At 33.2% G+C, this 15,683-nt stretch overlaps 1 protein-coding gene across 7 annotated transcripts in view; it reads left to right on the forward strand.

Annotated features, from left to right (window-relative positions):
- LOC149801492 (WD repeat-containing protein 93-like) overlaps positions 1-15,683 on the forward strand; it is a 74,234-nt gene that overhangs the window by 24,738 nt on the left and 33,813 nt on the right. For 4 of the 7 annotated variants that reach the window (XM_089955662.1, XM_089955658.1, XM_089955660.1 and 1 more), the window contains 4 exons: positions 3,785-3,835; positions 9,171-9,249; positions 10,568-10,754; positions 14,305-14,375. In XM_089955662.1, coding sequence (XP_089811788.1) covers positions 3,785-3,835; positions 9,171-9,249; positions 10,568-10,754; positions 14,305-14,375 — 388 coding nt within the window. The remainder of the gene's footprint in view (positions 1-3,784; positions 3,836-9,170; positions 9,250-10,567; positions 10,755-14,304; positions 14,376-15,683) is intronic. The other 3 variants (XM_089955659.1, XM_089955663.1, XM_089955664.1) reach the window with 1 other exon arrangement.

The raw sequence follows: 15,683 nt of genomic DNA on the forward strand, positions 1-15,683 counted from the left end.
ATGTAAATATGTAACCAAGTCGGCAGCTCATTTGCAGCCCAAGTTATGCATTTGATCTCCAATGCTCATCTAACTGTGACAGGCAGTCACCAACAAGCCAACCTATTTCCAAGCCTAACTCAAAATAAATCTAAACCACATTATAGATTTAGCTTAGGTTTGATTTTATACATGCTAGGCTTGTGATAATTAGGTTCATGCCTTCTACCTTAAAAATTAGGGGGTGTCAAAATACGAAACTATCCAGTGAGACCTGAAATCAAAATGTTTTTCATGAACTCCATGAGATACAATTTAAGAGCACTGGAAGGGTTATCTCCCTTTAATACTTTGGACATTGACAGTGTTACCACTTTGGGTGCTATTCAGAGTTTATCTAATCGATTTCTGATGCTTTCATATCACATCTTTTTTCTGAAGCTCTGGTCAGATTCTAGTCCTAACTGTAGTATTTGAGCCTTCTTCTAGATATTAAGACTTGATCCTCTTAAACAGCAGTCAAATTCGCTTCCATATTTTTCACATTCTGGAAAAAAGTTCTTTTACCGATAGCTTGAAAAACTTCCAAATTTTCATATGAAGAATGTGATATTTTTATCTTTTGTTTACAAGGCATAGTTAAATTAACATTGTAACATGAATGTTGTTGTGTATTTTAATATAAATAACTGCATGGTTTTTCTCAATAAGAAACAAACTTTTTAACTGTGCCATGTATTTCTATCTACTATTGTGAAAGTAATTCATGGCTAATTACTTGCATGTATCATTCTTCACAAATATATATATGACTATCATGATTGATTGATTATAATTCAATGGCATCGGAACAATTTTCACTTTTTAAGTGGATCCATTAATGAATGGGATGACCATCACTCAGTATACAGTAAATCATTGATTACACAGATGTTATTATTCTTTGAAATTTTGATCATATAAATCAATATAGTGTTCCTGGACCACAATTTATTCTGCATAAATTTATTTGTTATATCCAGACAAACAAAATATATGTCATTATTTTGAGAATTTATGTTTCACTATCTACAGTATTCCCTCAATGCAAAGCACTTCATTATAAATCAGTCCCTTTATAAAGTGGGTATAATCATAGATCTCATTTCATTGTTTAATAATAATATTATTTAAAAGTGCCTAAGTATAAATCAGTCCCTTTATAAGGCAATATTGTAAGAACTCTGTTTTAATTATTTAGTATAATATTATTTATAAAATACCTCAATGCAAGTTGACCTCACTTATAAGATGGTCCACTTTTATCACTCCCATGAACAGCAATATAGTGAGGGAGTACTGTATATATTTTGCAAAACATTAAGCAGTTATATCTTCCAACTTGCTCTGGTTTTGGTATCCTCTTATTTATCTTTTATTTTATATAGGCCTTTATATTTTTGGTTGTACTCATTCTATCACAATTTTGTACCATTTATGTATACATGTAAGTATTGGGTATCTGAATAGTCACTTTTCTTAAGTCGTACTAATCATTAATTTTAACTCAAGATATACTGGTATAAATATATAATTGTGTTGACATTTTTAGAAAATTTTACATTTGCATACCCACATATATAAAATAATGGAAAACAATGTATGTACAAAATCTCTCTATCTTTCTCTCTCTGATTGCTTGTATTACAATAAATGACTCTCCAACAGATTGTTGGTATACAATAAATGACACTCCAGCAGATTGTTGGTGTACAATAAATGACACTCCAGCAGATTGTTGGTGTACAATAAATGACACTCCAGCAGATTGTTGGTGTACAATAAATGACACTCCAGATTGTTGGTGAACAATAAATGACACTCCAACAGATTGTTGGTGTACAATAAATGACACTCCAGCAAAATGTTGGCATACAATAAATGACACTCCAGCAGATTGTTGGCATACAATAAATGACACTCCAGCAGATTGTTGGTGTACAATAAATGACACTCCAGCAGATTGTTGGCATACAATAAATGACACTCCAGCAAAATGTTGGCATACAATAAATGACACTCCAGTAGATTGTTGGCATACAAATAAATGACACTCCAGCAGATTGTTGGCATACAATAAATGACACTCCAGCAGATTGTTGGTGTACAATAAATGACACTCCAGCAGGTTGTTGGTGTGCAGTAAGTGATACTTCAGCAGATTGCTGGTGTGCAATAAATGACACTCCAGCAGATTGTTGGTGTACAATAAATGACACTCCAGCAGGTTGTTGGTGTGCAGTAAGTGATACTTCAGCAGATTGCTGGTATACAATAAATGACACTCCAACAGATTGTTGGTGTGTGGTAAGTGGTACTTCAGCAGATTGCTGTTATACAATAAATGACACTCCAGCAGATTCTTGGTGTACAATTAATGATACTCCAGCAGATTGTTGGTGTACAATAAATGACACTCCAGCAGATTGTTGGTGTACAATAAATGACACTCCAGATTGTTGGTGTACAATACATGACACTCCAGATTGTTGGTGTACACTGAATGACACTCCAGATTGCTGGTGTACAATAAATGACATTCCAGCAGATTGTTGGTGTACAATAAATAACACTCCAGCAGACTGTTGGTGTACAATAAATGACACTCTGGATTGTTGGTGTACAATGAATGACACTCCAGATTGTTGGTGTACAATAAATGAGACTCCAGCAGATTCTTGGTGTACAATTAATGACACTCCAGCAGATTGTTGGTGTACAATGAATTACACTCCAGCAGATTGTTGGTGTACAATAAATGACACTCCAGCAGATTGTTGGTGTACAATAAATGACACTCCAGCAAAATGTTGGCATACAATAAATGACACTCCAGCAGATTGTTGGCATACAATAAATGACACTACAACAGATTGTTGGTGTACAATAAATGACACTCCAGCAGATTGTTGGTGTACAATAAATGACACTCCAGATTGTTGGTGTACAATAAATGACACTCCAGATTGTTGGTGTACAATAAATGACACTCCAGCAAAATGTTGGCATACAATAAATGACACTCCAGCAGATTTTTGGCATACAATAAATGACACTACAGCAGATTGTTGGTGTACAATAAATGATACTCCAGATTGTTGGTGTACAATAAATGACACTCCAGCAGATTGTTGGTGTGCAGTAAGTGATACTTCAGCAGATTGCTGGTGTACAATAAATGACACTCCAGCAGATTGTTGGTGTACAATTAATGACACTCCAGCAGATTGTTGGTGTGCAATAAATTACACTCCAGCAGATTGTTGGTGTACAATAAATGACACTCCAGATTGTTGGTGTACAATAAATGACACTCCAGCAGATGACTCAACCCTATCTGAGTAAATGACACTCCAGATTGTTGGTGTACAATAAATGACACTCCATCAGATTTTTGTTGTTCAATAAATGACACTCCAGATTGTTGGTGTACAATAAATGACACTCCATATTGTTGGTGTCCAGCAGATTGTTGGTGTACAATAAATGACACTCCAGTAGATTGGTGGTGTACAATAAATGACACTCCAGCAAAATGTACAGTACATGATGCTCCAATAGATTTTTCATGTTTAGTACATTTAATTCTGTTGCACACTGTACAAATTTGTTTTCATTATGTTCTTGCATTTAACTACATTTAATGATTGAAAAACATAACTTGATTTCAGAACTATTACCAGTGTTGACAGGAATAATGTATACTTTACACATTTTTTAGTGATTACTTGGTATTCATGTCTTCATTCTACACACTTCTTACCAGTCACCACCCAGTGATCAAGATGGTCAGGTAGTTCATTTGCACACAAAGAAAGTAAGTCAGCATTATATCAAGAAATAACTGCCTAAGTACATATAATAATACTTATTGTTTATAAATTGGGATGTTGAATTGCTCAAAAATATATACTCATATATTCACTGATTCATATGATCACTATGAATAGAATCCACATAACAGTTAAAAAAACAAGTCTTTCCGAGAAAATGTAATACAAGATTCATTTATTTACAAACAACACTAGTAGAATATAAAAAAACACAAAGCAATTTTTTTCCAGCATAAAGGTACTCAGTTTTAGAAAATGTTAAAAATGTTGTCATTTGAATCTGCAGTTCGTTCCTGCTTTCATTTTCTCAAGAGTGCCTGACTTAGACATAGTTGTGTATGATTTGGTTGCACCAACATAAAATATGCATGTAAATTGTGCGTGGCAGATTTCTTTTCTTCAGTTTTATTCTGTCTGCAACTGATAAGTTGATTCTATATGATGGAATGTTACTAATTTACACATCTTTGCAAGTTTCTTGTATGTTTGAGACCTACCATCTAAAAACCCTGACTGAAAACTAAATTATATCTTAATTTACATTCATCTATGGCAATAGTTTAGGCTAAAGAGGCAGAAATAATGCCAATTAAGAAAAGAAATTTGATTTTTATTCCCATTAAATAATTGACATAATGTCCGTATAATATTGGACATAAAAGGAACTAATTTTCAGTTATTTTCATTACAGAAAAGACCATAAATAAAGATTAAACATGTCGCTGGGATCATTGAAAAATGTCTATAAAATTGTTGAATATGTACCGTGAATTTGCTAATTTTGATTGAGTATAGATATTTGTGGATTTTATGGTTGCTCAAAACAAAGAGGTTAGTTCCTTCTATTGAAACAATTACAGAGGACACCTTTCAGTGTGGTCTGTGGTGCCATTTCAACTCTTGTCTATATGTGTGGGAAGATATTTTTGGGATAGGCCAATGTGGGCATGTAAAAGATCTTGCGAGTAACTTCATGTTGTTTGGTGATTTTTCCCATGGTTTTCCGTGGTTTTTTCGCCGCCTGTTATACTGGCTGCCATGTGCTGGAAAATGCATTAAACCCATATAATCAAATGAAACCTTTCAGAATCCAAGAATTCAGTTACATATATCAAAACCATAAAACGTGATATTCATGAAAAAAAATCAGTTCCCAATATTTGTGTATTGATTTTGAAACTGCTACTTGGTTGTTATGATCTAATATCAGTATATACAAGTACTCATAGACATCCCTACTTATAAATGATAAATGTTGCTATTACTCATTTCATGTATCCAGGTAGAATCTGACTGACAAAGTAAAGGTACAGAGGCTGTAACACTCAGTTTTATTCTTGTATTAGTAAAGTTTTTCAAACTTTGCCTGACTTGCTTTGTAGGAATACTTAGAAGATAAGTGTGAACATTTACCATTCAATGGCAGAATGCAAATATTGTCAAACCTTCTATCTGATTGGTGTTTTCACAGCATTATAAACTAATTACTCTGTGGCAGTATAACTGGTGGTTAAAATGCACATATTTTAAATAGAATTCCACCCCTTCCACAAATATCCAAACTGAAGTGGCTCCTAAAGCAACAATAAAAAGTACAATCCTCAGGTGAATGAGGGAATATGGTTTCAGTATTTTGAAGTATATAAATATGATATTTTGCAAGTCATGTATGCTAAATTAATCCACATTTCAGACAAAATATATAGAAAAGACAGTTAAAAAGATTGTTACAGCTTGTAGATTTTCATTGGAGATAACTGCTGCATTTTATATGACACTGCCTCATAAAGAAAATACAATTAATTATGATAGAGGTATAAATAGCAATGACTGATAACATTTTTAATGAAAGCTAAGCGACTAGGCACTACAGGCGGAGGCATCCAACCTTTCTTATCAACTCATAATCATGTTATATACAACAACATCTCTTGTAATATAACAACAAGAAAACCTTGTCTTTAACAGTATTAATAAATGACATTTTCCTTGTTCACTAGAAAATATTTCCAGGTTCAAGGAAGTTCAGAATATTGTTGTGTGCCTAATTTGTGTAATTGCACTTAATTTATAATAATAGTAACAACAGCAACAGTAATAATAACAATAATAATAATAATAATAATAATAATGACAATGCCAATTTTTCAAAATTAACCTCACATATATTGATATTAACAAAATATGTAACAATGTTACATATTAATAAAACTAATATTAATAGAAATTTCACTTGCTTTAATGGATGCAAGACAAATTTTTCTGCTTTTTGTTAGCTGCAAGAATTTTTTAAAAATGTTTGAGAATTGATGTTTTAAACTAATTATTTCAAATTCTTTAATAAACATCATAAAGCTACATTTCTTTTTACATGATATTAAATTGTGTAAACATCCAAATTTTGAAACATAAAATGTATTTGCCTTGATTAGTAAATGAGTGGCCTTTACTTTGATGTTGCTCTGCTTATATGAAATATAGTATTTGCACACCCTCTCATTTAAAAACAAAAACATCAAGGATATGAAAAATTCCCAAAAATTAGTCATTTCATTCATCAATTTACAGTTTCTAACCTGACTCTTGCCAGGAGGTCTCTAACATTGTCAACATATTGGCATTTCAAACCACAATGGAAGCTCCCAATGTAAACAAGCAGACAGACTGCTCCCTGTCCTTTCTGGTTTCTGGAACAGTCCATTTCAGTAAAAACTGTGTCATCTGCATCTAATATCTTCATTGTCTAGTTTTAAAATTTCTAAATGAAATGGAACAAATAAAAGTTGGAACTCTTGTATATATGGATTCAGTGATATGTAACTCCTAAATTTATGGAATTATGGAGATTATCAAAGATGGTGAATGACATCACATCTTGTTTGAACACATAGACTCACCCATGTATGTATGGTAACCATGTTACAAATGAAACAAACTGTTTGATTAAAAATTGTCAACAGTGTTCAGGATGCCCTGAAGGAGAATCAAGCTAGAAATTATAAATTAATGAATACAGTGATTAAATTGTTGCATCTTTTATATCCTGGTGCTTTTGTTTTTAAAGTCGGCAAGGGGGTTACAATGAAATGGTAGGGTTTGTGAATACTGTAGTAAACTATTCTGGTGGAAACAGGTAGAGAATGCATTTTTGGAATAATGTCTCACTGATGAGTGAAAGTCTAGGTAAAAAGCCATTCAGAATAATATTCAAATATACAAAGAAGTTGAATTAATTTCAGTTTCTTTTGTTGGAAAATGACTTGAAGTTTTATACTTACATGAGAAGTACTGTAATTATTAATGTATTACCATGAGAAGTACTGTAATTACTAATGATGTATTACTATGAGAAGTACTGTAATTACTAATGATGTATTACCAATACTTTAACTTAATAAATCTGCTACACCATGATCTAGAATAATTTGTTTTACATTTACTTGTAACTAACACTGACTTTTTGTAATAATATGTTTTATAATTGACCCTTCTAATCCAGTTGTGTCATTTTCATTTGTATTTAGAAGCCAGTTTATAAAACATAATCAATTACTATTTTATGCTCATGAATTAAATTAAGTTCCATGTATGTAATGTTTAAGTGACACATCCAAATATTCTAGTTTGAAGCAAGGTAATTATTGTTTGTTCAGTAGAACTTGTCTTGAAAGACCCAAGACAGGTGGTCTTTCACAGCAGTGGTCTTTCAGGAAAGGCTCTACAGTATTAGTTAAGTATTTTGAATGATAATCATGACAATCTAAGCTGGATATAGCAATAGCCTTATCATGTTAAAACTAAGAAACTCAAGCCCAAATTCAGTGTGAAAAATATTGACAATCACTAACTTGAAGTAATGTTAGGGTATAGTCACACAACCTTCCATATCTTATAGAATTTGATGGTTTTCCTCACAGACTAAATTTTAGTGCTTGTTTACTCTAAGTATGCTAAAAGCAGTGAAACCTGCCATAACAAACACCTCCATTTATCAGACAGCTAATGATAAAGATAAACATTTATGCATCCTTTCTCTTATATTTTCATCATCATTCGTAACCTTCTATATAAGGACACTTGTTATTAATGGACATATTATTTTTGTATACCCATTCAATCTCGTGACATGGTTGATCTGGGATTCAATATGGATATTCAGTTTGTATTCCATACCCTACACCCAGATGGGAACTATGTAAGTGTTTTCGCTGACATTGATTTTCTTTCATACACCAAATTAAACTTGTATAAATCTAAATTTGTTTTAAAATCCATACAAACAGTAAGACTAAAATTATGCAACATATAAGGGCATGTGTAATATATACAACACCTTGCTCCTTATTTTGGATTCTGAATGAAGGAAAGAAACTGTTTGATATGGCATATGAATACATCTTGTCCAGATAGCCTTCAGTTCTCCATACACCATATAAAACTATAAACAGGAGCCATTGTAACAAATTGTGTTCTTTTATGCTTGATCTTGAATTGCTTAGAAAGTTTCAAGAATTTTCCTCCAGATTTTAAAATTCAAATGATACCGTATGTATTCACATATAAGTCAAGTAAAACTGCAAACTGTACAGACACATATCTGCCATTGTATGATGTGTTGTGAGATCGGGGTCTGTGCAGTTTGTTAGGACTAATCAGCAGAACAAAAACAACATAGACCTGTTCTGCAGATGCATAATGCTGCAGCAGATAAGGATCTTTGTTGTTTGTAATTTGACTTATAAGCAAGGATATATGGTAAGTTTTCACCTTACTTACCCTACATTATTCTTATACCTATAAGACATTGATCCAAGCTGTAGATGTTTTAAAGGTCTAAGGTTGAACTGCTAAATAATTTTGTGTATATTACTTTTCCACGTCTTTTTCTAGATTGTTGCTTTACATGGATAAAATGTGATAAGCTAGATTTTTCTTAGTAATTTAAGAAATTGAACGTAGTCTACTTAATATAAATCATACCTTAAAATTACATCCAGTTATATTAACAACTTTGCCCAGAACTACTCAGTGTGTCAGATTGTTCATTTATTGCATGCATTTTGGTGTGTTTGATGTGTAATAACAGTTAGACTGATATAAAAGTAGATGATAGATGTTTTGATGCATCTAAACTCAATTGTATGGATAATAATAATAATTATGCAATTTATATATTGAATGTAGTTTACAGAGTTGATACATTTAATAGTTATCAGAATGTTTAGAATATTATTTTGGGATAAGTTATTAATTTTTTTTAAACAAATTTCTGTGTTACACTTTTCAAAATTTTCATCATCATTTATTTTTCAATTCTAGGATGGTGGCATGATGGGGGATTACAAGTTCAGTCAGCCACAGATCCTTATGAAAGTGAAGGCACCCCAACCAGTAACAGGTATGACTTCATGTTGTCATGTTAATATTTGGTTATGATCTTATGCTTAAAATAAACATAAATTCTTGTATGTAAAACAAATAAAAAATGTTGTAAGTTAAAATTCTCCACATTTTCATCCTCATTCCTTACTATTTTGTACAAACAGCTTGAAAATGCTGCAAATGTTAATATACTTTTATCAGCATAAATTTTCATGGTTGAGTAAAACATTACATTTTAATTGATTTATACCTTATTTGATATCCCTGAAGTGGAAATATCATTAATGGCAAAGTTATTTTATGTCAGTTTTTAAATCTGTGGCACAAAGCAAGTACAAAACTATAGAAAATTGGTACCGCATGAATATTGTTATATCATGAAAATTGGTACCACATGAATATTGTAATATCATGAAAATTGGTCCCTCATGAATATTGTAATATCATGAAAATTGGTCCCTCATGCATGAAAAGGAATTAATAGCATTATATTTGGTTGATATTATTAGAGGTACAGCACTCCCTTACTATAAGGCCTTCATTATAACACAGTTCCTTATATAGTGGATATGGTTGTGGATCACACCTCATTAAGTGATAGTAAATTTAGATGTATTATGTAATTATCATTATCCAGGGAGCATACTCTTTCCCTCAGCATTTAATGAAAGAATATTCTAAAATAAAATAACCTTAAAATAACAACATTTTTAAGTTAGAAAATAAGATGGTTTTTATGTTGGTTTTCTGTGTTTTATGTGTTTAAATTATGCAATTTCAAAATCACAGTCTTTCACAAGGTACACTATACATGACAGCCAGTATAGTTGGTGGAGGAAGAACCTGGTGAAACCCCAGTAACAACCACCAACCCACAGGAGAGAATTACATTTTAAATATTCAGAATTTGAAGGAAACTTGAATTTCAGGAAGTTTAAATGTTGCATTAGATAGAATCAGGAGACAAGATTATTATCTCATTACTTCAAGCAGTGATATCAGCATATATGAGGTACTTATAATGTTCTTTTTTTAATATGGAACAGATTTTATTCTAAATGCTTAGAAACATCAGCAAAAGTTTAAAATATTTGTGCCAGCAAAATATTGAGAATGATACAAAATGTGAAATCATTAATTGTATTCATAATTTGAATTGACATGAAATTTAAAAGTAAAACATATTCTTGATTATTGGAAATTCTAGCATAGTTATTAAATGTTGCAAATTGTAAGTTTGAGACTCCAATAAAACTTTGTGCAGACAGAGTTTCTAACTGTTTTATACCATAATCAGTTTCAAATGAAAATGAGTTATGTGACTGATCTCATAGGTAACCACGTTGGAAATCTATACCAGGCATGTCAAAAGGTGGATACAGGGGAGGTAATTGGGATGGGACATAACAACATTGTGACTCCAGCTCATCTGGACCTAAGGAAGACTGTGTTTGAACACTTAAATGAAGATCTGCTGAAATACCTTCCCAAGGATGAAGAGCAGAAGGTTAACATGCAACAGTAAGTAATTTCATTTTATTTTCATTTAGAGTTAATATCCCAAATTGTATCCCAAATTTTTCATGAGAAAGTAGTCAAAATTCAGAGGTTGTCTCATGATGATTGAAGAAGATAAGTTTGAAGTTTTAAATAATGAATAAAAGTGGCTAAATGTGTTTGCTATTGAGGAGTAATCTCATTCTATGGGTAGCTTGACAAAAAAGCTTATGAATTATTTGATACCAAACAAGTAACAGTACTAATAATTTAAGTTTGCATTAAGCACTTGGTATGGCAAAAATGGTGGCATTATGTGGCCATTTGTAAGGAGAAAACTGGAAATCGGAAAGAAATATTTTGATCCTGGCCAGATAATTCACCCACCATATTTATGCTTGATGATTAACCCACCCCATTTTGTATACACTCATCTTACAATGAATGTATTATTGGTGTTGTCTGTCTGTCTGTGCTTCTGTCTATCCTTTAACATTTGCATGTCTGCTTCATAACTTTATAATAGTTGGTGATTTTTAATGCACTTTGCCTAAGTATACAGTATATCATGATTAGGTCACTGATTGCCTACCTTAGTCATGCCCTCTTCCTGAAGGTCAAGGTCATGGCAAAAAAAGTATAATTATTTAATATCTATCCTTGTCTGGAGTATAACCTTTGAACCATTGAAGATATTTTAATAACTATATGGTTTGTTGCTTAGCAAAGTCACACTCCCTGCCTCTAGGTCAAAGTCACAGGAAAAAGTCTGTGACTTGTATCTTTGTCTGGAGCATAACTTAAGATATTTTAATGAACTGTAGTGGATTATATATCAAGTATGTGTAGCATAAAATAACCACACCCCTACAAGAAGGTCAAGGTCAAAACAAGGGAAAATGTAAATCTGACTTGTATCCTTGTGTCGGGTATAACCTTTAAAGCACTGAATATATTTTAATGAAACCTTAGCCATTTATACATCATGACTAGACAATATGTCACATTGTATGTTATATTTTGATGTGATGGTGTCATGTGTTTTATTCTGCCTTACCCTCTGTCCTCAAGGTCAATATTACAAAAGGGATAATGTTAGTATGTCAGATGTTTCCTTATCCAGTCTATCACTTTCTAACTCCTACAGTATTTTAATGTAACTTTATCCAGGTCAGACCTATCATACAATAGTCCCAAACTGAAAAGGTCATAATTAAAAATATTCATACATGCCAGTACATTTGAAGAACAATACTGTGAATGAAAATTATAAAGTTAATGAGAACAAATATGATGTGTGGGAAATCTTTAGCAGTTTATGACCTGTCATAAATCAGCCACACATGTCTTCTGTGTCAAATTTCGAATGTGAGCTTTATAATTGTGTCATGGGGAACAAATTAACTAATTAACAAATTAACAAATTTACAAATTAACTAATTAGCAAAATAACTCATCAACTTTTCTCAGTTGACCAGCTAAGAGGAATCATTTATCTAATTTCAATTCAAGCTTGATGAATTTTTAAATACTTGTTGAGTTTTTTGTTTAATTACAGTTAAGACAGGGTAATGTTTCCTATAGTTTTCTGTATCCCTTACACTATGATAGGTTGTTGTTGTTGTTCTAGGGTTTAACGCCATTTTTCAGTACAAGATAGGCTATACATGGCGGCCAGTATAACTGGTGGAGGAAGAACCCTGGAAAACCCAGGGAAGAACCACCGACCCATGAGAAGCTACTGGCAGGCTTTCCCACATACCCATGCTAGCCGAGCCTTGGACTCGAACCCACGCAGACAGAGGTGAGATGGCAGTGATCCGGAATGGTGAGTGCTTTAGACCACTCAGCCACTCGGGGCCCCACTGTGATAGGTATTGAACTCTGTATAATGCTAGAAGATGCACAACCAAATATCATTATTTTCATTTCAACTGTTAACTATTTAAAAATATCCAGAATATTCAAAATGTTATTTGTCATCATCCTTAATTTTAAAATAATCATCTTTTTCTTTAATAGAGTTCTATCACAAATAGCCGTTATATCCCTTTGGGAAAAAAAACTTCTATCCAACCAGGTTCTGATTTTCCTTTCTTATCAGCTTATCATAGCTTACCTCCCATGACCTAGCACCATTTTTTACATGGCCAAATTTGTTTTTACTCATAATGGTCGTCAATGGCAGTTTTGGAAAATTTGTGCTGCCTTTATCAAAAGTACAGTTCAGGATCTGACAGACGTTCAAACTCAGTTAGTTGACTAATAGGCTACTAGAAAAAGAACCTAGTAGCCCAGTTGAAATTGAGTAGTCCATGACTGTCACTGAGATTTCTCTTGTGTCAGTAACAGTACAGTTATTGTTATAGTTGTAAGTTATTTTACAAATATTGTAATGTTTTGAAAAACTACAAAGATTTATGACCAGTAAATGAAATAAATTCACAGTACTATTCCTCTGGACAATATGACTAGAGTTTTCAGTAGCCTGGACCCAGCATTCTTGCAGCCTCTGGTCTCCAGCACAAAATTTGTTGGACACAGATGATTTTTCCATGACATGGATAGAAAAACAGTCTCCAGATATATAACTTTAAAATATATAACCTTATTTCTATTGAAATTTATTTTATAATGACTTTTTTTAATTTTGTCATTTTTAGGGCTGTTCCAGTTTTATATACTTGGGACTCAGGGAAGGCACTTTTAATTTGGAGTAGTAACCCATAGATAAAACTTAGAATATTGTAGTGCTTTCATATGAACTAGCATATATTTTTTATAAAAGTGCCTTCCACGAGTACCATTTATATTTAAATATAACAGCCCTTATATCCTTTTTCTTGCTTAATATTAATAGTTTTATTATTGCCTCTTTTAATATGTTTTTGTTCTCCAAAGTAAGAGTGCATGAGGCAAAAGAGTAAGTATTACAAGTTTGTTTCACAGCTATGGCAAAACGTTTGCACAAATCTCTTCATCTAACACTGTGTGTGAAAATATGATGACTTAAAATGATCCAGTAAACTTTTACATTTCAAGAGATATTTTGCACATGAATGTTGCCTAGATTAAAGTATTGAGGGATGCCATTCTCTCTAGTCTGAAATTAATTTATACATATTACCTTCAGAAGCAAAATGCTAAATATCTGATTCCAAATTGCTGGGGTTTGGACAAACATGCTGGACAATTGTTGCAAAATAATTCCATATGCCACCAAGAATTTGCCACATGGCTGATATTATTCAAGATTTTGTACACTTTTATATGCAGTGAAATAAAAATGGATCAAAACCTAAGATATCATGACTTGATACATAGAGGCTTGATCCCTAACATAGGATCAGGTATTCTCAAAGATAGAGATGGAGAGCACGTGAGTGCTTCTAAATTGAGGCCATCCAAATTTTATCTCAGATGTCAGTAAGCAAAAAAACAAAATAGCATATCAGCATAGGACATCTTTGTAATGTAAAACTCTTTTTTTTTATTATTGTAAAATTATGATGGCTACATCAGATGGTTACAAACATTATGGATGGTTATTTAATTGTTTCCCTTTTTCTTCCAGGATGCCAAATTTTCATTTCCTGAACCCAGGCAGAATGATACCTATTGGCTTGGAGCAATCAAATCTAGCAGGTAATACTCAGCATGTTAAAATAGCCAAATATGTCCAGAAATAATTTAAAAATTTAATTTTATTAACCAAATATTTTATCTGACAACAATGTCAGTATATAACCTTGATGAAGACAGTTCTTTGTAGGTCATACAATCTGACTCAGATATTTATTTAGTAGAAGAGTTCATGCATTTTTGTGTGTACATTTACCAAATATGCTCACTTATAAGTTTAGACCAACCACAAAGAACATAGACCCAGATCTCCCAGTGCACAATGCATAATAGATGTCATATATATAGTGTAGGACTTGGTGGAAAGTTGTCACATAAGTAAAGGGGGAGGAAAGGACCAGTTTCCTCATCATCATTACAAGATGTTCCTCTCCATTCTCAGAATAGGTCTGGATCCCTTCCTGGTTTCAGGAAGTCAGCTATCCCTTCGGGTGGAGACAAAGTTTGGAGATCACCAAGCTCCTAACAGTCTTCAACTACCGGTCACCAAGAACTGATCACTGATTTACCAGTCACCTGACCAAGCCCACTGAGCAGCCTGACACTAGGCTTTGATCATGCATCAGGGGACATGGATTGGGTCTATACCCTGCCATCTTGATACCTGTATTACCATTCAATGCCTATGGGCATCTGGGGATTGGATCAGTATTCCAAGAGTATGCCTGGACAAAAGGGGTGGTCTGCCTACCCTTCTATACTTAGGCCGCTGGTCCTAATCTTGAGTCATTGGGTTCATTCCCCTGCTTGGCACCATAAGCCTCCCTCTCTAGATTATGGTGCATCTCAAATTGGTATATTGGTAGGGAATGAGGCTCATCACCTGGTTACGGCCTTGGAGCTTGCGGCTTCAGCACTATGCCAATCTGTCTCTTTATCTGCCTACAATGCTGGTCTCTTTTGGCCGCCTCCTTCATTTGCTTGAAGGAAGAATTATTATGTCCAGTGATCCTTCAGAACTTGATGGAGACTGTAGCAATAATGGAAAGATAGGTGCATCCCATCTTCATTGAACTCTGAGTGGAACTTATTTTCTTCTCAAAGAGGGATACCACCCTAAACATGTCTTAATCTTTCTGGATCACAGGGCTCCACCAATCGAGGCAGATATGATCTTCGTTAGTCTCAACTCCTCTGTAGCATCACAAGATTTGAGAAACCAGCAACAATGGTCCCTGGCTGTGTCTCCAGGCCCATTGAAACTGACCAGAAAATATTTACACCCTGAATGAACATGGGACCTACTCAAAAGGTCTACAAATAAGGTCAGCCTCAGCAGACTAACAAACAGCCCCAGTTCAAATTTCCTGA

The sequence above is a fragment of the Sinohyriopsis cumingii genome, chromosome 4 (genome assembly GCF_028554795.1).
Source record: "Sinohyriopsis cumingii isolate HCF-2022 chromosome 4, ASM2855479v2, whole genome shotgun sequence".
Taxonomy (NCBI): Eukaryota; Metazoa; Mollusca; class Bivalvia; order Unionida; family Unionidae; genus Sinohyriopsis; species Sinohyriopsis cumingii.